This window comes from Melanerpes formicivorus, unplaced genomic scaffold (assembly GCF_026170545.1).
Source record: "Melanerpes formicivorus ecotype bairdi unplaced genomic scaffold, bMelFor1.0.p_v2 SCAF_879, whole genome shotgun sequence".
Lineage (NCBI taxonomy): Eukaryota > Metazoa > Chordata > Aves > Piciformes > Picidae > Melanerpes > Melanerpes formicivorus.
In genome coordinates this window covers 36,961-57,540 of record NW_027143231.1, presented here as the reverse complement: position 1 = coordinate 57,540, position 20,580 = coordinate 36,961, and the positions used below count along the sequence as shown (strand labels likewise).

The 20,580-nt window shown below is 65.3% G+C and overlaps 3 protein-coding genes and 1 long non-coding RNA gene across 5 annotated transcripts in view; 2 read left to right on the top strand and 2 right to left on the bottom strand.

Annotated features, from left to right (window-relative positions):
• Positions 1-264: 264 nt before the first annotated feature.
• LOC137460894 (transmembrane O-methyltransferase homolog) lies at positions 265-8,727 on the bottom strand. 2 transcript variants are annotated; one of them, XM_068170934.1, is made up of 5 exons: positions 8,650-8,727; positions 5,123-5,262; positions 3,084-3,347; positions 1,183-1,379; positions 265-1,032 (listed from the first exon to the last, which is right to left on the bottom strand). In XM_068170934.1, exons 3-5 carry the CDS (start codon positions 3,343-3,345, stop codon positions 712-714), a joined length of 780 nt encoding a protein of 259 aa, XP_068027035.1. In that variant the 5' UTR covers positions 3,346-3,347; positions 5,123-5,262; positions 8,650-8,727; the 3' UTR covers positions 265-711. The 2 variants fall into 2 exon arrangements, with proteins under 2 accessions (XP_068027035.1, XP_068027036.1); XM_068170935.1 differs by lacking the exon at positions 8,650-8,727 and adding an exon at positions 6,514-6,572.
• On the top strand, positions 7,960-12,871 carry LOC137460895 (ragulator complex protein LAMTOR1-like). The gene is made up of 5 exons (XM_068170936.1): positions 7,960-8,115; positions 8,893-9,038; positions 10,183-10,260; positions 11,051-11,177; positions 12,183-12,871. The coding sequence occupies exons 1-5, from the start codon at positions 7,960-7,962 to the stop codon at positions 12,273-12,275; spliced, it is 600 nt and encodes a 199-aa protein (XP_068027037.1). The 3' UTR covers positions 12,276-12,871.
• Positions 12,619-14,124, bottom strand: LOC137460896 (uncharacterized). Its single transcript, XR_010993121.1, has 2 exons — positions 13,646-14,124; positions 12,619-13,145 (listed from the first exon to the last, which is right to left on the bottom strand). It is a non-coding gene; the product is annotated as an uncharacterized lncRNA (long non-coding RNA).
• Positions 14,125-14,278: 154 nt separating this feature from the next.
• The window catches only part of LOC137460893 (nuclear mitotic apparatus protein 1-like), a 30,519-nt gene continuing 24,217 nt past the window's right edge, over positions 14,279-20,580 (top strand). Inside the window, 3 exon segments of the mRNA XM_068170933.1 lie at positions 14,279-14,513; positions 18,927-18,991; positions 19,726-19,814. Of these exon segments, the coding sequence (XP_068027034.1) occupies positions 18,950-18,991; positions 19,726-19,814 (131 nt within the window). The 5' untranslated portion in view covers positions 14,279-14,513; positions 18,927-18,949.

The following is a 20,580-nucleotide window of genomic DNA, read 5'->3' as shown; positions in this document are numbered from 1 at the left end:
CCTCCCAGCACCCCCAGCTCCTTCTCCTGGCAGCTGCTCCCCAGCAGCTCCCTCCTGAGCTGTGCTGCTGCAGGAGGCTGTCCCTGCCCAGGGGCAGGACCCTGCCCTTGCCCTGCTTGGCCTCCAGGAGCTTCCCACCCTGGCCAGGCCTGGCACTCCCTCTTGGGCTGCCAGCAGGCTGGCTGAAGGTGCCCTCCATGGCCTCCTTCCTCTGACCCAGCCAGGACTGTGGGGTGGTCTCCCCACACCCCAGCTCTCCCCTGCCCTCGCTCTCCTCTCTTCCCCACCACAAACCACAGCAGCCTCCAGTCTCCTTCCACAGCCATGTTCAGGGCTGGGTGGCTCCGGGGCTGGGTGCCCTGCCCGCGGGCAGTGGCTCAGGGGCTGGGTGCCCTGCCCGGGGGCAGTGGCTCAGGGGCTGGGTGGCTCCGGGGCTGGGTGCCCTGCCCGCGGGCAGTGGCTCAGGGGCTGGGTGGCTCCGGGGCTGGGTTCCCTGCCCGGGGGCAGTGGCTCCGGGGCTGGGTGGCTCCGGGGCTGGGTGCCCTGCCCGGGGGCAGTGGCTCTGGGGCTGGGTGGCTCCGGGGCTGGGTGCCCTGCCCGCGGGCAGTGGCTCAGGGGCTGGGTGGCTCAGGGGCTGGGTGCCCTGCCCGGGGGCAGTGGCTCTGGGGCTGGGTGGCTCAGGGGCTGGGTGCCCTGCCCGGGGGCAGTGGCTCAGGGGGCGCCAAGGTAGCAGAGCTCTGCGACGCCGTCCGGGATGGCCTCGAAGTACTCGAGGCTGGCCCTGTGCACCCTGCAGCGGTACTTGCCGCAGCTCTTGGCGTACTGCAGGAAGTGAGGGGCCCCGGGGAAGAGGACGTTGTCGGCCAGGACGGTGGCCCCCGGGGCCAGCATCTGGAGGCTCTCCAGCAGCTGCAGGTCCCGCAGGTAGCAGCTCTTCCAGTGGTCCATGAAGACGAAGTCCAGCTGCAGCAGCCCCTGCCTCTGCCTCAGCTTGGGGATCACCTCCTCCGAGGGCCCCACCAGCAGCTCCACCTGCGGGGAGAAGGGGAACCAACCTCCTAGCTGGCCACAGGGGGGCGCTGCGAGGCGGGGGGGGGTTGCTGGTGTCCCGGGCCGTTCCCACCCTCTCCCATCCCATCCTCTGCCTCATCCCCGCCCCGTCCCATCGTGCGCCCTCCTCACCCTCTGCTCGTCGATGCCAGCCAGCCTCAGGACCTTCTCCGCCACGGCGGCGTGCTGCGGGTTCAGCTCCACGCTGTACAGCCTGGCACCGGGGGGCATGCCCTGTGCCAGCAGCACGGTGGCATAGCCGCAGTAGGTGCCCAGCTCCAGCAGCCTCAGCGGCGCCCTCTCTGCCAGCAGCCTCTCCACGATGCGACCTGCGCCGGACGGAGGCCACCTCAGTGCCCTGCAGGTGCCCAGCAGAGGCTGGCACCCACCTGGTGCCCCCCCCAGCTTGGGGAGAGGAGAAGTGCCACGACCCTGCCAGCCAGGCCGTGGCCACAGCAGTGGTGCCATGGCTGTACCAATGATGCCAGGGTGGTGCTGACGGTGCCATGGCCACAGCAATGGTGCCACAGCTGTGCCAGTGGTGCCATGGCCACAGCAATGGTGCCATGGCTGTCCCAACAGTGCCAGGGCAGTGCTGATGGTGCCATGGCCACAACAGTGGTGCCATAGCCATGCCAGTGGTGCCAGGGCAGTGCTGATGGTGCCATGGCCACAGCAATGGTGCCATGGCCATGCCAGTGGTGCCAGGACAGTGCTGATGGTGCCATGGTCACAGCAATGGTGCCATAGCCATGCCAATGGTGCCAGGACAGTGCTAATGGTGCCATGGCCACAGCAATGGTGTCACAGCCATGCCAGTGGTGCCAGGACAGTGCTAATGGTGCCATAGCCATGCCAGTGGTGCCATGGCCACAGCAATGGTGCCACAGCTGTGCCAATGGTGCCAGGACAGTGCTGGTGGTGCCATGGCCACAGCAAGGGTGTCATAGCCATGCCAGTGGTGCCAGGGCAGTGCTCATGGTGCCATGGCCACAACAATGGTGCCACAGCTGTGCCAATGGTGCCAGGGCAGTGCTGATGGTTCTGTGGCTCCAGCAATGGTGCCACAGCCATGCCAGTGGTGCCCATGCCAACCATGCTCCATTTACACCAGTGGAGCTCCAACTCCACTGACAATGCCCCACCTGTGCCAGGCACTCTAGTGCCATACTCCAGCACCATGCTCCTGATAATGCCCAAACTGTGCCAGGCATCCCAGGGCCATGCCACCATGCCATCTGCATTGGTGATGTTCCAACCATGCCAGGTGTTCCAGGCACCATGCCCATGCCAACAATGCTCCATCTCCACTGGCAGTGCCCCAACTCCACTGGTGATGCCCCAACCATGCCAGGCATCCCAGGGGCCATACCCCAGCACCATGCCCATGCCAAGGCTGCTCCATCTCCACTGGTGATGCCCCAACCATGCCAGGTACCCCAGGGGCCATACCCAGCACCATGCCCATGCCACTGCTGATGCCCAAACCATACCAGGTACCCCAGGGGCCATACCCAGCACCATGCTCATGCCACTGCTGATGCCCAAACCATACCAGGTACCCCAGGGACCATACCCCAGCCCTATGCCAACGATGCTCAAGGTACCCTGGCACTGCCCCAACTCCACCAATGCTGCCCCCAACCATGCCAAGCATCCCAGGGCCATGCCACCATGCCCATGCCATCTGCACTGCTGATGTCCCAACCATGCCAGCTGTTCCAGGTACCATGCCCTTGCCAACCACTCTCCATCTCTGCTGGCAGTGCCCCAACCACACTGGCACTGCCCCAGCTCTACTGATGATGCCCCAACAATGCCAGGCACTCCGGGGGCCATACCCCCAGCACCATGCCCGTGCCCAACGATGCTCAAGCTACCCTGGCACTGCCCAAACTCCACTGACGATGCCCCGACCATGCCAGGCATCCCGTGCCCATCACCCTCCCTCCCCTTTTCCCCCCAGCTCGCCACAAGGGGTTGTGGGGGAGGGGGTTTTGGGGGGCGGAGGTTGGTGGTCCCCGGAGGCTGACCCTTGACCGGCCCCACGCAGCTGAGGTGCTCCCGGCGCTGGCACCAGAGGTCGAAGGTGCGCAGGATGTGGCGGGGGTCGCCGGGCACGGCGTGTGCCAGCAGGAACTGGAATGCCCGCTGCTCCCGGGGCACCCGGCTCAGGCGGTCCCGCAGCCAGCCCAGCGCCACCCCCCACAGCAGCAGCAGCAGGTGGTGGCGGTAGCGCAGCAGGAGGGTGAGGAGGAAGGGGAGGAAGGCCAAGGCGAGGGCGGCGGACACCATGCCTGGGGAGATAGTGGGGGGGGGGGGGGAACAGGAGGAGAGGGAGGAGGAGGCCTTGGGGGATGGGGGAGAGGGGGCTTGGAATTGGGGAAGGAGGGATTGGGGATGGGGAGGGGGGACTGGGATTGGGGAAAGGGGGATTGAGGATGGGGAGGGGGGATTGGGATTGGGGAAGGGGCTTGATACGGGGGCTGGGGGCTTGGCACTGGGGCTGGGGAATTGATACTGGGGCTAGGGGCTTGTGACTGGGGCTGGAGGAATTGATATTGGGGCTGGGGGCTTGGTACTGGGGCTGGGGAATTGATATTGGGGCTGGGGGCTTGGTACCGGGGCTGGGGATTTGATACTGGGGCTGGGGGCTTGTGACTGGGGCTGGAGGAATTGATATTGGGACTGGGGGCTTGGCACTGGGGCTGGGGAATTGATATTGGGGCTGGGGGCTTGGTACCGGGGCTGGGGATTTGATACTGGGGCTGGGGGCTTGGTACTGGGGCTTGGGCTTGGTACTGGGTCTGGGGAATTGATACTGGGGCTGGGGGCTTGGTACTGGGGCTGGGGGCTTGGTACTGGGGCTGGGGAATTGATACTGGGGCTGGGGGCTTGGGGTTAGGAAGAGGGGATCAGAACTGGGGAGGGGGGATTTGAACTGGGAGGAGGGGTTTGATACCAGGGCTGGGGGCTTGGTACTGGGCTGGGGACTTGTGGATGGGGAGGGATAATTAGGGATGGGGAGGGGGGATTGGAATTGGGGAAGGGGGATTGGAGTTGGGGATGGGGAGGGGGCTTGATACTGGGGCTGGGTTCTTGGCACTGGGGCTGGGGAATTGATATTGGGGCTGGGGGCTTGGGGATAGGGAGGGGAGGTTTGGGATGGGGAAGGGGGAGTGGGGATGGGAAGAGGGCTTGGAATTGGAGAGGGGGATTGGGGTTGGGGAGGGGGCTTGGTACAGGGGCTGGGAGCTTGGGGATAAAGAGGGGGGCTTGGAATTGGGGAAGGGGGATTGGAAGTGGGAGTGGGGATTTGGGATGGGGAGGGGGCTTGCTACTGGGACTAGAGTCCTGCCACTGGGGCTGGGGTCCTGTCACTGGAGTTGGGGGTTGGTACTGGGCTGAGGGCTTGGTGCTGGGGGCTTGATCCTGGGGCTGGGGTCCTGTCACTGGGGCTGGGGTCTTAATACTGGGGCTGGGGTCCTCATAATGGGATTGAGGTCCTGATACTGGGTCTGGGGTCTTGGCACTGGGGCTGGGGACTTGATATTGGGGCTGGGGGCTTAGTAATGGGATGAAGGCTTGGGGAAGGAGGCTTTGTATTGGGCTGGGGGCTTGGTGCTGGGGCTGAGGTCTTAATACTGGGGCTGGGGGCTTGGTGCTGGGGCTGAGGTCTTAATACTGGGGCTGGGGTCCTGTCCAGGGGCTGGGGTCCGAGGTCCTCTCACAGGGGCTAGGGTCGAGTCCCTGGGGCTGGGGTCTTCATACTGGGGCTGGGGTCCTATCCCTGGAGCCGTGGTCCTGTGACTGGGGCCGGAGTCTTGTCCATAGGGCTGGGGTCGTGTGCCTGGGGTTGGGGTCCTGTCCCTGGGGCTGGGATCCTCTCACTGGGGCTGGGGTCCTGTGACTGGGGCTGGGGTCGTGTCCCCGGTGCGCTGGCACTGGGTGGTGCCAGGGTGGTGCCAGCTGACAGCTGTCCTCCAGCCCCGCCCGGAGCTGCTGTCCCGCGGGGGTCTGGGGGCTCCGGGGGTCCTTGGGGGGGGAGCAGGGGGAGTGGGGCGGCACTTACTTGAGCGCAGGCTGCGGGCAGCAGGAGCCGGCGGCGGAGCCCCCGGGGACGACTCAGCTACCGATACCGGCACCGCCGCGGGCACCGGCTCCGGTTACCGGCGAGGGAGGGGGAGAGGGTCCTGCACCGGCTCCGGTTACCTGCATGGGAGTGGGACAGGGTCCAGCACCGGCTCCGGTTACCGGCAAGAGAAGGGGACAAGGTCCTGTACCGGCTCCGGTTACCGGCATGGGAGGGGACAGGGTCCTGCACCGGCTCCGGTTACCGGCATGGGAGGGGACAGGGTCCTGTACCGGCTCCGGGCATGGCAGGGGACAGGGTCCTGCACCGGCTCCGGGCATGGCAGGGGACAGGGTCCTGTACCGGCTCGTTACCTGTATGGCAGGGGACAGGGTCCCGTGCCGGCTCCGAGCATGGCAGGGGACAGGGTCCTGCACCGGCTCCGGGCATGGCAGGGGACAGGGTCCTGCGCCGGCTCCGGGCATGGCAGGGGACAGGGTCCTGCACCGGCTCCGAGCATGGCAGGGGACAGGGTCCTGCACCGGCTCCGGGCATGGCAGGGGACAGGGTCCTGCACCGGCTCCGAGCATGGCAGGGGACAGGGTCCTGTACCGGCTCCGAGCATGGCAGGGGACAGGGTCCTGTGCCGGCTCCGGGCATGGCAGGGGACAGGGTCCTGCACCGGCTCCGAGCATGGCAGGGGACAGGGTCCTGCACCGGCTCCGAGCATGGCAGGGGACAGGGTCCTGTGCCGGCTCCGGGCATGGCAGGGGACAGGGTCCTGCGCCGGCTCCGGGCATGGCAGGGGACAGGGTCCTGCACCGGCTCCGAGCATGGCAGGGGACAGGGTCCTGTGCCGGCTCCGGGCATGGCAGGGGACAGGGTCCTGTGCCGGCTCCGGGCATGGCAGGGGACAGGGTCCTGTGCCGGCTCCGGGCATGGCAGGGGACAGGGTCCTGCACCGGCTCCGGGCATGGCAGGGGACAGGGTCCTGTACCGGCTGCGGGCATGGCAGGGGACAGGGTCCTGCACCGGCTGCGGGCATGGCAGGGGACAGGGTCCTGTACCGGCTCCGGGCATGGCAGGGGACAGGGTCCTGCACCGGCTGCGGGCATGGCAGGGGACAGGGTCCTGCACCGGCTGCGGGCATGGCAGGGGACAGGGTCCTGTGCCGGCTCCGGGCATGGCAGGGGACGGGGTTCTGTACCGGAGCCGAGCATGGCAGGGGACAGGGTCCTGCACCGGCTCCGGGCATGGCAGGGGCAGGCTCCCGTACCGGCTCCGGGCATGGCAGGGGACGGGGTCCTGTACCGGCTCCGGGCGTGGCAGGGGGAGGGTCCTGCGCCGGCTCCGGGCATGGCAGGGGACAGGGTCCTGCACCGGCTCGTTACCTGCATGGCAGGGGACTGGGTCCTGCACCGGCTCCGGGCATGGCAGGGGACAGGGTCCCGTACCGGCTTAGGATACAGGAGGGTGACAAGGTCCTGTTCCGGCTCCGGGCATGGCAGGGGACAGGGTCCTGTTCCGGCTCCGGGCATGGCAGGGGACGGGGTTCTGTACCGGAGCCGAGCATGGCAGGGGACAGGGTCCTGCACCGGCTCCGGGCATGGCAGGGGACAGGGTCCTGCACCGGCTCGTTACCTGCATGGCAGGGGACTGGGTCCTGCACCGGCTCCGGGCATGGCAGGGGACAGGGTCCCGTACCGGCTTAGGATACAGGAGGGTGACAAGGTCCTGCGCCGGCTCCGGGCATGGCAGGGGACAGGGTCCTGTGCCGGCTCCGGGCATGGCAGGGGACGGGGTTCTGTACCGGAGCCGAGCATGGCAGGGGACAGGGTCCTGCACCGGCTCCGGGCATGGCAGGGGCAGGCTCCCGTACCGGCTCCGGGCATGGCAGGGGACGGGGTCCTGTACCGGCTCCGGGCGTGGCAGGGGGAGGGTCCTGCGCCGGCTCCGGGCATGGCAGGGGACAGGTTCCTGTGCCGGCTCGTTACCTGCATGGCAGGGGACTGGGTCCTGCACCGGCTCCGGGCATGGCAGGGGACAGGGTCCCGTACCGGCTTAGGATACAGGAGGGTGACAAGGTCCTGTTCCGGCTCCGGGCATGGCAGGGGACAGGGTCCTGTTCCGGCTCCGGGCATGGGAGGGGACAGGGTCCAGTACCTGGGAAGCACCGGGAGCACTGGGGAGCTTTGGGAGACACTGGGAGCAGTGGGGAGCACTGGGAAGCTCTGGGAGCATTGGGAATCACTGGGAAGCTCAGGGAGCATGTTGAGCACTGGAGAGCACTGGGGACAGTGGGATGCACTGGGAGCACTGGGGAGGACTGGAGGCAGAGGGAGAACTGGGAAGCACTGGGAGCACTGTGGAGTAGTGGGAGCACTGAGCAGCATTGGGGCGCACTGGGATGCACTGGGAAGAGCTGGGGAGGACTGGGAAGCACTGTGAGCACTGGGAAGCATTGGAAGCACTGGGGAGCAGCACCGGGAGGCTATTTGCGGCCGCCGTCGCCAGGCGGCGCTCGCCGCAGCGTCCTCCCCCTCCTCCTTCTCCTCCTCCGCCTCCCTCCACGTGACCACCGCCGCTGCACGCGCGCGCACCGCCTCCAGCCGCGTGACGAGGTCCCCCCCCTCCTCTCTCCTCAACCCCCGCGCGCCACCCTCCCCTCCACATGACGACGCTCCCCGCGCGCGCGCGCGCTCCCGCGAGCGGCTCTCCCCCCCTCCTCCGCGCCCCTCTTCCCGCCTTTCTGAGCGCTGATTGGCTTCTCCTCACGTGACCGCGGCCCTTTAAACCCATTGGCTTTCCCTGCCTGCCGCACCGTCCCACGTGACGCGATGGCCGGTCACGAGGAGGCTCCGCCCCGTCCCCCGTCACGTGACCGGGGCGGCCGGGCCCCTAGCGGACACCGCAGCCGCGCCCGGGCCGGTCCGGCCCTGCTGCGCCTCGCCATGGGCTGCTGCTACAGCAGCGAGGCTGAGGCCTCCGACCAGGTGCCACCCCCGAGAGAGCCACAGCGGGGCCGGCGAGGGGCAGTCCCGGGGGCTGGGGGCTTGTCCCTGTCACGGCGGGGGAGGGGTGGACCGTACCGGGGAGGGGGAAGGGATGTGGGGGAAGGGGAAGAGGAGAGGGAGGTCTGTACCGAGGCGGAGAGGAGGAGGAGGGGGGCGAGCGACCGTAGCGGGGACGGGGTGGGATGTTCCTGGGGGGGCGGGGAGTCCCCACCGGGAGCTGTTCTCCGTCTGCCCAGGACTCGCTGCTTTACTGCTGGGGGTCGACACTTCTCCCGCCGCCCCCGGGGGTCTCCCCCGGGGTTGTCCGGCCCGAGTCGGTGGTCGGTGTCCCGGGGGAGGCAGAGTGCGAGTGTGTGTGTGTCGGTGTCCCGGGGAGATGCGGGGGGGTCGGCGGAGGGTCGGTGTCCATCCCAGGAACCGTGACCCCTTCCCCGGGGGCTTCGGGAATGCTTTCTGCACCGTGACAGCAGCCGCGCTGCCCCCTCCCAACCCGGCCCTGGGGGTCTGTGCTACCTCCTTGCTCCCCGCGGTGTCCCGGGCTGTGTTTTGCGGGGGGAGTCTGCAGCCCCTGCACGCCGGTGCCGGAGCGGTGCCATCCTTCCCTCCCCGGACAGCGCTGGGGAAGGGGAGGAGGCGGGGGGCTGTGGCTTGTCCCACCGTAAATCGATCCGGTGCGGGGTAGCGGCGGGGGAGGGAGAGGCAGCTCCTCCCTCCCCGGTGGGGGGGGCGCTGAGCTTCCTCTCTGCTTGCCCCCAGGAGGAAGAGACCAAGCGGCTGCTGGAGCCGGCGGCCAGCCCTCCCAGCAAGGCGCTGAACGGCGCCGAGCAGAGCTACCACAACCTGCCCTCGGCTCGCACGGACGAGCAGGCGATGCTCTCCTCCATCCTCGCCAAAACCGCCATGTGAGACCCTCCCCCCGCCCCGCCCCGGGGCTCCCGGGGCCGTGGACAGGTTGCAGCCACGGGTTGAGGCCGAGGGGATGAGGTGGAACCAGGCTCAAGGGCTGGGAGCTGCTCTTGGGGCACAACAATGTTGTGGGCAGCAGGGCTCCAGCCACCTCTTCCCCCCTAAAAGTCACCTTCCAAGACCCACCTCAGATGCTGGCCACCCCAAGGGCCCTGCAGGGCTTCCCCAGCACCAACCCAGCCCCTGGAGGGCTCTCAGCAGTCCCTGACCGTAGCCAGTGCCAACGGCTGGGGTCCTGCTGCCCCCAGGGTGCCAGGTGGCACCAAGCTGGGTGGGAGTTGAGCTGCTGGAGGGGCAGGAGGGAGCTCCAGAGGGGTCTGGAGCCATGGGAAAGGCCAATGGGATGAGGGCACCAAGGGCAAGGGCTGGGACCTGACCCTGGGGCACAGGGAGGCTCCAGGCTGGGGGCAGAGGGGCTGGGAAGTGCCTGGGGGGGAAAGGCCTTGGGGGGGTTGGTGGCAGCAGCTGGAGAGGAGCCAGGGGGTGCCCAGGTGGGCAAGGAGGGCAGCAGCCTGGGCTGGAGCAGCAATGGTGTGGGCAGCAGGAGCAGGGCAGGGATTGTGCCCCTGGGCTGGGCACTGGAGAGCCCACAGCTGCAAGCCTGGGGGCAGGGTTGGGCCCTCCCTGTCAGGAGGAGCTTGAGGGCTGGGGCAGGGCCAGAGCAGGGCAAGGAAGCTGGGGAGGGGTCTGGGGAAGGAGGAGAAGGCTGTGGAGAAGTTGTGAGGAGCAGCTGAGGGCCCTGGGGGGGTTGAGGCTGCAGCAGAGGAGGCTGAGGGGAGACCTTGTGGCTCTCTGCAGCTCCCTGAGAGCAGCTTGCAGCCAGCTGGGGCTCAAGGGCTGCTCCTGAGGGCTGGGCCAAGAGGAGATGGCCTCAGGTTGTGGCAGGGGAGGTTGAGCTTGGCCCTGAGGAGCAATTGGTGCCCCTTGAGGGGTGCCCAGGCCTGTGGCAGGCTGCCCAGGGCAGTGGTGGACGGGCTGGGAAGCTGCAGAGCTGTGGTGCTGAGGGCTGTGTGTTGGTGCTGGGGCAGTCCATGGGTGGCCTCCAGGCTCTCTCCCAAGCCTTCCCTGCTGTCTCCTCAGCAACATCATCGATGTGTCAGCAGCAGACTCCCAGGGCATGGAGCAGCACGAGTACATGGACAGAGCTCGGCAGTACAGGTGGGGCCCTGCAGCTCCACCCAGGGCTGCAACCTTCCTCATGTGTCTTGGTCTTGGCTGGGAGGGAGCCAGAGGCCCTCTGCACCCCCCTCCTGGCCTGCTTGGCTGGGAGGGAGCCTGAGGCCCTCTGCACCCCCCTCCTGGCCTGCTTGGGGGAGCTCTGAAGGTGGCTCTGGTGGTGGAGGGCTGGATGCTCCCTCAGCTTCCTGCCTCTGGGAATGAGGAGGGCTGGGGTGGGGGTGCCTGGAGGGGTCTCCTCCTTGTCCTGTTGGCCCTTGGGTGGTGGCATAGGGGGAGTGAGAGCCTCATTTCCTGTGTCCCAGGGCTGGGACCCTGGCCCTAGTATCAAGATTCCAGTTCCCTGGTGTTGGGACCCCCAGCCCCCTAGTATCAGGACCTATCAAGCCCCCAGACCCAGTATCAATCTCTAAGGACCCCAGTAGTGGGACCCCAGTATCAATCCCTCAGGACCCCAGTGGTGAGACTCCAGTATTAAGCCCCCAGACCCAGTATCAATCCCTCAGGACCCCACTGGTGGGACCCCAGTATCAATCCCTCAGTACCCCACTGGTGGGACCCCAGTATCAATCCCCCAGACCCAGTATCAGTCCCTCAGGACCCCAGTGGTAGGACCTCAACATCAAGCCCCCAGCCCCTCAGTGCTTGGGACCTCACTATCAGAACCACAACCACTGGTGCTGGGACCCCCGGTGCCAGGACCCCCCTGAAGGGGCAGTGCCAGGCCCCAGCCGTGGTACCAGCCGGGTTGTGGCCCTTGTGCTCTGCTCAGCACCCGCCTGGCCATGCTCAGCACCACCCTGACGCACTGGAAGAAGCTTCCCCTGCTGCCATCTCTCACCAGCCAGCCCCACCAAGTCCTGGCCAGCGACCCTGTGCCCTTTGCAGACCTCCAGCAGGTGAGGGAGGCCTTGGGGGGGGAGGTGGGACGTGGGGAGGGGGCTCCAGCTGAGGTGTTCCTCCACCCTCAGCGTCACAGGTGGCACCTTGGGCGCTTGGAGTTGGGACAGCTCCTGGGGTTGGTCTCAGGTTGTGGCAGGGGAGGTTGAGCTTGGCCCTGAGGAGCAATTGGTGCCCCTTGAGGGGTGCCCAGGCCTGTGGCAGGCTGCCCAGGGCAGTGGTGGAGTCCCCATGGCTGGGGGGGTTGGGAAGCTGTGGTGCTGAGGGCTGTGGGGTGGTGGTGCTGGGGTGGTGCTGAGGGCCATGGGGTGAGGGTGCCCTGAGGCTTTGTGGCTGGGTCTTGAAGAACCAAATCCCATGAGAGACTGCAGAGGGAGTGCCAGTAGTGTCCCTCCCTGCCATGACCCTGAGTCTGGCAGTGTCCCCCAGGCCCCCTGAAGGCAGCAGTGTCTCCCCAGGCTGGCAGTGTCCCCAAGGAGCCTCTGTCCCCTCCTCAGGTCCCCCTGAGGCTGGCAGTGTCCCCAAAGAGCCTCTTGTGTGTGTCCCCCCCCACCTTGAGGCCATCAGTGTCCCCCTAGACCCCCCCTGAGCTGGCAGTATCCCTAAGGAGCCTCTTGTCACCCCGCTGAGGCCATCAGTGTCCCCCAGGAGCCTCTTGTCCCCCACTCCCCAGGCTCCCTGAGGCCAGGAGTGTCCCCAAGGAGCCTCTTGTGTGTGTCCCCTCCCAAAGCCCCCTGAAGGTGGCAGTGTGCCCCCGAGGCCACCTGAAGCCAGGAAGTGTGTCCCCAGGGAGCCTCTTGTACCCCCCAAGGCCCCCTGAATCCAGCAGTGTCCCCTCCAGGCCGTTTGAATCCAGCAGTGTCCCCAAGGAGCCTCTTGGCCCCCAAAGCCCTCTGCAGCCAGCAGTGTCCCCAAGGAGCCTCTTGTCCTGTGCCTCCCCCCCCAGACCCCCTGAGGCCACCTGAGGCCATCAGTGCCCCCCAGGAGGCTCTTGTCCCCCGCAGGTGTCCCGGATAGCTGCCTATGCCTTCAGTGCTCTCTCCCAGATCCGAGTCGACGCCAAAGAAGAACTGGTTGTACAGTTTGGCATCCCCTGAGCTCCCCCCAGACCTGCAGCTGCAGCACCTTGGGGGTCCTCTGGGCAGGATGGGGGGGGGCTTTGGGGCTTTTTTTTTTTGGGGGGGGGAAGCTTTATTTTGGGTGGCTTTGGGGTTTTTTTGGGTGGAGGGCAGGGGAGGTCTTGGGGTTGGTTTGTTGGTGGTCTTTAGTCCTCCTCTCACAGAGCTTGGACAGATTCCACCCCAGTTCTCTGCTCATCATTTTGGGGGGGCCCCTCTGAGCATGGACACACACCACCCCAGTTCCCTCCCCATCCTTCTGAGGGGGCCCCAACAACTTGGACAGACTCCACCCCAGTTCTCTGCTCATCATTTTGGGGGGGGGGGGGCCCAAACAACTTAGACCTCACCCCAGTTCCCTCCCCATCACTCTGGGCTGGCACTGTTTGCCAAGACACCAAGAGGAGGAGGGGAGGTATTTTTTGGGGGGGTGTGCTGGCTTCTGTACCCCAACCCTGTCACACCCCCCCCCCCTCCCCCAGTCCCTCCAGGTCATTTTTCCCTCTTGGAACCTTTCTTTTGTTGGTTTTTAATGATTCTTTTTGGCCACAGTAGATAAAACCACCTTCAGCCAGTGCTTGTCTCCTTTTGCCTCTGGGGGAAGAGGGGGGATCCCCAAAGTCATCCCTGGAACCCTCCTCCTCATTTCCCAGCTGCCTAGTGGGACTTACTGGGACCTCTTGCTCCTGCTGAAGGCTCCTACAGGCTGGGCAGAGTCTGTTCTGACGTGAGAGTGGCCTCCCCCCACGGTACCTGGAGCCTTCTTTTTCATGTGCAGCCCCCTCCCCATCAGCAGTTTTGGGGGTCCCATGAGGCTGGGGGAGGAGTTAGGGTCCCTGCTTGATAGAGCTGATGGGGCAGAAAGAGAAGTTGAAGAGTGGGGAGTGAAGAGGGAATGCTCCCCTCACCCAACTTGTCCTCCCCATGGCCTGGCCCTCCCTTTAGGGGAGCCTCTCTCCCCAGAACCCCTCCAGCAGCCCCCCTGTGACTACCCCAAGGCCTTTTTTGTGGCCCCCATCCCAAGTTGGAGCTGGAGGGCTTGAACTTTGCCCCTTCCTCCTTTCTCCCTCCCAACTCTCCATGGCCCACTCTCGTTTCTTTGCCCCCATGGAGGTCAACCACCCCTGGGTCCCAAGGCCCCCGGGACCCCCCCCTCCCCTTAACCCTCCCTGTAACACAGACACCCGCTCCTGGAGCCCCCTCCATGGCCCCCACGCGTGTCCCTTGCTCCTTCTCTCGCCCGTCTCCCTGCTCTATCCCCCGCCCGGGGTTGTGGGGCTTGAGGCCTACACCCCTGTAAACCACTCGCGCCCCTTCCGGGACCCGCAGCCCCACGCGTGTCCCTTTACCCATAGCGACTTCCCCTTCCTCCGTATCTCCGCACCTCCTGTCCCGCCTCACCGCAGGGCTCCAGGCGCGTCCCGGTAACTTTCACGGGCCCCGCTCTGAGCACCGCCTCTGCCCCGCCCGGCCCCGCCTCTCCCCGGCCCTCTGCCGTCGTCCTGGCGACCACCTCCCGGCGTGCTCCGCGGCTCTCGCGAGAGTTGCGGCCCCAGCGCGCAAGGGCCGCTGGGATTTGCAGTCCTGTTCCGGTCACCTGACGGCGCCCGGCCAATGGGGAGGCGGCGGGGGCGGGCGCTGCCGTTTGAATCGCGGCGGCGGCGGCCCCGGTAACGGTAAAGGGAGGACCCGGGCACCAGGGAGGGCTCGGGGGCAAGTGGGGAGGGCTCGGGGATAGCGCAGATGAAGGCAGCAGTGGGCCCTGGCCTTGCTAAGGCTCGGCCTACCGTAGGGGCCTGGGCCTAGGCCTAGGCCTCGAGTGTGTGTTTGGGGGGGGGACGGGGGCTGGGTCCGTCCTCGGTGCCACCGTTTCGGGGTAACCGTGGCCGGGGTCTGTCTGCGGGGAGGGGGGTGTCGGTGAGGCTAAGCGCTCTGTCACGCTGCCCTCGGAGGAGCCCCTAAGTACTGCCATGGGTTGACAGCCCCACGCCAGACACCCACGGGGGACTCTCCAGGCTCGGTACTGGATCAGATCCAAGACCTTGTCCCGGTACCGGACCGGCAGCCGGCTGGGTGCGTTGCCGGGGAAAGGCCTGTGCGTGCCGCGGCTACCTTCCGGCTGCCACCGCGGCTCAGCCTGCTGGGGTCACCTCCCCTCTGGCCGCTTCCGTGTGCCCAACCGGCCGCTCCTCATCCCCGCGGCGCTCCTCGGATCCGGTAGGATAATCCGCGGGGAGCTCCGGTCCCGCTCCGTTTGTCACTCACGGCGGGCCCAAGCTTCCAGGTGCCACGCCGGGGCCTGGCACCTCACTCCTTCCACAGCTGAGCTTCCACCTCTGTCCCCTTCTCCGCCGTGAGCGCCTCCGCGGGCTGCCCAGCAGCTCCCCCGGGGGATGGCTCCCGAGGGGCTCCGCTGGCTCCTCAGCAGGCAGCTGGGGTGGGGGGAGGGTCCCTGATCGCAGTCAGGACTCTGCCAGTTTCCCCTCCCCACAGCGGGTAGGGGGTCCCGCAGCCCCTCGGGGTCATCGGCTTGGCTCCGCTCCCCCGCCGGCGAGAGGGAGTTTCGGGGCTGCGGTTCCGGTTGGCTTAACGGGAGGCAGACGAGCGGGGCGCTGAGCTCCCCCCCACCATGGGCTCCCCCCACCAAGCCCTGCTAGGGTGAGAAGCAGCAGGGTCTGCGGCAGCCCCTCCGTGCCCCAGGCTGTTGCTGGGAGTGACAGCAGCCAGCGCTGCTCTCTCTCTTCGCCGTCCTCCGTCCCTCCCCCTCGCCCCGGCTCCGCTGTGCCCGCGGTCCCTTTAACGTGACGCGGGGCTGGGGGGTGGCCCGGAGCCAGGAAAGGGAAGGGGGGGGGGGGGGGGGGGGGGAGGTGGAAGGGGGAGGGAGAGGAGGAGGCGGGGGGTGGGGGGGGGGGGGGGAAGAGGGAGGGGGAAAAGGGAAACCATCTCCTGCCAACCCCAAGCGAGGCAAACCCAACAACTTTTCTTTTGTGCGTTGGGCCTGCGGCTTCCAACCTCCCCTATCCCCCTCCCCCAATTCCCCTCAACCCTTTCCCCCCCGAAATTCCCTTGCCCCCCATCCCCGACCCCCTCCGGCTGCCGGCCTCCCCCTTCTCTCCCCCCCCCCCCCCCCCCCCCCCTTCTCTTTTGCATGGCGGATTAAAGCTGGCTGCGCGCTCCCGGTAAGGCTCCCGACAAAGCTTTTACTCCTTCTGCCTTGTTCTCTTCCAGCAGGGCTTGGGAGGAAGAGGAGGGGGTAGGGGGCAGGCAAAACTCTGCTTTCCATCCCTAGCAGCGCTCCCCCCTTCAAAATCCTTACCCCCAGAGCCCCAGATCCCAGCGGGAAGCTCAACTCAGCTTCGCCAACATCCGGGAGCTGCGGGGTGGCGGTGGCGGCCGGGACACCCCCGCAGCCTTCCTCCCCCGCCTCGTTTCTTCGGGCAGTGGGTCCGGGGGTCTCCCCCTCCACCCCCCCCCCCTTGGCTGGGGGATTCTTTTTCGGAAGACTTTTGAGTTTCCCTCCCTCTCCAGGATAGTTTTTTCCCCCGGGGTGTGTGTGTGTGGGGGGGGGGTCACCGATGCGTCCCTATGGCAGGTTGCGTAACGCCGTGTTTTGACCCGCAGCGGGCGGCTGGAGGCGGGGGGGAGGGTTGGAAAGCAGCCAGGGGGCAATTTTCCATCAGAGTTTGCCCCCTCGGGTTGCCCCCCCCCCACCCCGGTTTGTCCCTCTGGATCTTTCCCAGCTCCTCTGCATCCCGGGAATGTGGTTGGAAAACCTTTCCTGTCCCCCTCCGTGCTGGGTAACTGTGGCGTTTGGACCCGCGGCGGGCGGCTGGAGGGGGGGCTTGGAAAGCAGCGAGGGGACAATATTCCACCTGGGGTTGTCCCCTCGGGTGGTCACCCCCCTGATTTGTCATCTGGATCCTTCCCAGCTCCTCTGCATCCCGGGAGTGTGGTTGGAAAACCCTTCCTGGTCCCTCCGTGCTGGACAACGTCATGTTTTGACCCGGAGCGGGCAGCTGTCGGGGGGTTTGTGGAGGGTTGGAAAGCAGGGAGGGGACAGTTTTCCACCTGGGGCTGTCCTCCTTCCTTCTCCCCCCTCCCGGTTTATCCCTTTGAATCCTCCCCAGCTCCTCTGCATCCCGGGAATGTGGTTAGAAAGCCCTTCCTGGTCCCTCCGTGCTGGATAGCGTCGTGTTTGGATCTGGAGCGTGTGGCTGTGGTGGGGTTGGTGGGTGCTTGGAGAGGGGGTGTTGGAAAGCAGGGAGGGGACAATTTTCCACTTGGGGTTGTCCCCAAGGGTTGTCATCATCCTGGTTTGTCCCACTGGATCCTCCCCAGCTCCTCTGCATCCCGGGAATATGGTTAGAAAACCCTTCCTGGTCCCTCCGTGCTGGATAACGTCGTGTTTTGACCCGGAGCGTGCGGCTGTGGTGGGGCTGGTGGGGGCTTGGAAAGCAGGGAGGGGACAGTTTTTCCACCTGGGGTTGTCCCCAAGGGTTGTCACCATCCTGGTTTGTCCCTCTGGATCCTTCCAGCTCCTCTGCATCCCGGGAATATGGTTAGAAAACCCATCCTAGTCCCTCCGTGCTGGATAACGTCGTGTTTAGACCCACAGCGGGCAGCTGCAGTGAGGTTTGGTGGTGGGGGTGTTAGAAAGCAGGGAGGGGACAATTTTCCACCTGGGGTTGTCCCCAAGGGTTGTCACCCCCTGGTTTGACCCTCTGGATCCTTCCAGCTCCTCTGCATCCCAGGAGTGTGGTTGGCAAACCCCTTCCTGGTCCCTCCGTGCTGGATAACGTCGTGTTTTGACCTGGAGCGTGTGGCTGCGGTGGGGTTGGTGGGGGCTTGGAAAGCAGGGAGGGGACAATTTTCCACCTGGGGTTGTCCCCAAGGGTTGTCACCCCCTGGTTTATCCCACTGGATCCTCCCCAGCTCCTCTGCATCCCGGGCATGTGGTTGGCAAACCCCTTCCTGGCCCTGCTGTCGCTGCGCCGAATCCTTCCTCCTCCCCACCTCCAGCCTCTTCCCATCTCTGAAGGCAGTGGGGCAGCACTGGGCAGCTCTTGCCCATCCCAGTTGCTTACTGGGCACCAGTACAGCCCCAGAGCCAGCTTGGCAGCCTGGCACCTTCCACAGATTTTCTTTTCCCCTTCAGGGAAGTGGAAGAGGAGAGGTCCTGGCCAGGCTGTGCCGTGGCCTCGGGCACCCAAGAGGCTTTTTGTGCCGCTGCCAAACTTGGTTTGGAGCCAAACTGACTGGGAGAAGCCTTCCCAGTTTGGCCTCCTGGAGGTGGCAGGAGCCCTGGGTCTGCTCCTGGGGGTGGCTGCAGATCCTGGGCAGAGCAGGGCTCAAGTTGCCAGGAGCTGAACTCCCCCTCCCCCCCCCCCCCCCCCTTTTCTTCCTCTTTCTCCCTCTCACCCAGGTGATTTTTGGCCCTGGTTGGTTCCTGCCTCTCCCCAGTTCTCCCAGGGTGGCTCTGGGGACAGGCAGTGAGGAGGCAAAGGTCACTCTGGAGGGGACCTGGCAGTGCTGGGGACAGCAGAGTGGCTTGGCCCTGCCTGGTAAAGCCTTTGGGGGTGGGTGGGTTCCTCTTCCCTGTCCCTGGCCACTGGTGGTTGTGCTTAGCACTGGTGGCAGCTGGCACTGCTCCAGTGGCTTGGGCACCACCTCCTTGGCTGGGCTCCTTTGCAGGCTCCTTCCAGCTCCCCACAGCAGGCTTCTGACTTGGGGGGGGGGCAGAGGGGCAGAGACCTCATCCCCTCCTCCAAGAATCCCAGCAGCCAAGGCTGTTGGCACTTTGGGAGCCCCAACTCCCATCCTGCCAGTCTGGGGGGTGCCCCTGGCTGATCCACCCCCATGCCAAGCTCTGCCAGCTGGTGGTCTGCAGGGCTCCCAGCAGGCTCTCAGCAGGAACCAGTTGGGGCTGCCCAGTTTGGGTGCTTGGTTACCATTGCTCCCAGTTTCCCCTTGGCACTGGGGGAGGGGGTTGGAGGGGGAATCTCTTGCCCATCCCATGGGACCACCATGGCAGCCCTGGGCATGCTGGGTTTTGGCCCTTGGAGCCCCTCTCTTAAGCTGCTGGTGGTGGTGCCACCACCAGTCCCAGCCCTCCCACCACTCCTAGGTGCCAGCAGTCTGCTGGGTGCCCAAATCAGGGCACTTTTGCCCTCCAGCCTGTGCCAGACAGCTAAACCCCCTGGAGAAGAAGCCCTTGGGCCACTCCTGGTGACCCCCAGCAGGGCAAGATCCTCAGTGGTGCCATTGCTGACAGCACTTGATGGCACGTTGCCCTCCTCCTTGGGCTGGGGGGAGCTGAAACCAAGCTTGGCCAAGGGCTCTGCTGGCCCTGCAAGGTCTTCAGAGGACCTTCAGAGAAGTTTGGGGCTGAGGAGGAGGTGCTGAGGAACCTCAGCAGATGTTGACCCTTCAGCCTTCAGCCCGACTCCCAAGGGTGGTGGCTGGGGAGCCCTGGGGTGGTTCCAGCATTGAGAAGCAGGATCCTGGGTGCTCCTCAGCAGCACAGGAAGGGTAGATCCTGCCTGGCTGGACATCTAAGAGGTGTAATTAATGTAATTAAGGCTTGGCCTTAATTGAGTTTTGTTCTCCTCCCCCTCTTGTTGACCTCTCCAGGTCCGGGCAGCCTCACCCCCACGATGCCTCTCCACGGCGCCAGGGCCTCTGCTCTCCTCGCTTGGGTAAAGCCTCTTTGTCCTCCTCCTCCACCACACTTTGCTCCACCTTGGGGATCTTCTGCTCCAGGAGGTGCCACCAGCACCTTGGGGATGGGCAGAGGGGGAGGGGTTGGTGGTTGGGACAGGTTTATGGAGTCATCAGGGCTAGTTTGGGGCTTTGTTTTGCTCATCCTTCCTCTCGAGCCACCAGAGATGGTGGAGCAGCTCAGGATGGAGAAAGAAAGGAGCTGGGGCTGAGCCTGGAGCAGGGCTGGGAAGCAGACAGGAGAGGGGAGCAGGGCTGGGAAGCAGACAGGAGAGGGGAGCAGGGTTGGGAAGCAGACAGGAGAGGGGAGCAGGGCTGGGAAGCAGACAGGAGCAAGGGGAGGGATTGGTGGTTGGGACAGGTTGGTGGAGCCATCAGAGCTGGGTTGGGGCTTTGCTTTGCCCATCCTTTCTCTTGAGCCACCAGAGATGCTGGAGCAGCTCAGGATGGAGATGGAGAGGAGCTGGGGCAGGGCTGGGAAGCAGGCAGGAGAGGGGAGCAGGGAGGTGTTGGATTCACCTTCCCAAGCTGTTCTGTGTGTGGCCAAAGCCTGTGGAGCTGTAGGGATCTTTGCTGCAGGTGGGGCCTGGGAGGGTTGGCTTTGCTCTCACCCCTAGAGATGGCCTCCTCTGTCCCCTTTGTCAGGCCTGGGGGGGGGGGCAGGTGGTGGCCCAGCCAGCTGTGGTGACCTCTCTTGGCTCATCCTTTCTAGGTGAACAGCACCAATGTTTGTCCTGATGCCCTCCATGACCTCTCCCAGCTCCAAGACTGCAAAGTCTTCATCAGGATCATCAACAAAATGTGAGTGTGGGCAAGTTGGGAGCCCTCCAAACCACCCAACCTGGGGTGAAGAAGCTGAAGATCCTCTGGGCTGCCTCCACCAACCCCTCCAAGAGGCCTTCTCCAGGCAGGGCTGGGAAAGCAGATCTTAAAACCCTCCTCCTCTGATGCTTTGATGCTTCAGCTCCAAACCACTTCCCCCTGTGGTGGGTTGAAGATTCCCCCCAGCATTAACTTTTGCCAGGCCAGCTCAGTTAGGAGCAAATGAAGCTGTGTTTACAAGCAGAATCCACCTGAGATGGGTGGAGGAACCTCTTGGACATCTCCATCCATCAGCAGAGGATGGAATCCAAGCAGCTCAGGCTCACAAGGAAGCTCTCTTCAGCTTCTTGGGAGGAGATTTGAGCCCTGGAGCCACCCAGGGAAGACTTTGTTTGGTGTTTGGCGGGAGGGGGGTTTTGAGTTTCTGGCTTTTGGGGCTCCAGAACTTGCTCTTGATGCTGGAAGCAGCAAAGCTGAACTGGGAGATGCTTGAATGCCATAAATATGGAAGAAATTCCCTGTTTTCCTGAGCTACCATCTCAGGATCCTGAGGAAAAATCAGTTCTGGAAGCAGCTTTAAGATCCCAGCCCCTGGAAGCTCTCATCCTGCTTCCCAGTGTGATCCAGGAGCTGAACTGGGGCTTGGATCCATAAATATTGAGGAAATTGCTAGTTTTCCTGAGCTGCAGCCTTGGGATCCTGAGGGAAGCTCAGCTCTGGGAATCAGCTTTAGGATCCCAGCCCC

Coding starts and splice junctions, on each gene's coding strand:
- LOC137460894 (XM_068170934.1), bottom strand. CDS start 3,345: ATGGTGTCCGCCGCCCTCGCCTTGGCCTTCCTCCCCTTCCTCCTCACC. Junction 1,380..3,083: donor CTGCGTGGGGCCGGTCAAGG/GTCAGCCTCCGG, acceptor CGTCCGGCGCAG/GTCGCATCGTGGAGAGGCTG. Junction 1,033..1,182: donor CTGGCATCGACGAGCAGAGG/GTGAGGAGGGCG, acceptor TTCTCCCCGCAG/GTGGAGCTGCTGGTGGGGCC.
- LOC137460895 (XM_068170936.1), top strand. CDS start 7,960: ATGGCCGGTCACGAGGAGGCTCCGCCCCGTCCCCCGTCACGTGACCGG. Junction 8,116..8,892: donor AGGCTGAGGCCTCCGACCAG/GTGCCACCCCCG, acceptor GCTTGCCCCCAG/GAGGAAGAGACCAAGCGGCT. Junction 10,261..11,050: donor GACAGAGCTCGGCAGTACAG/GTGGGGCCCTGC, acceptor TGCTCTGCTCAG/CACCCGCCTGGCCATGCTCA.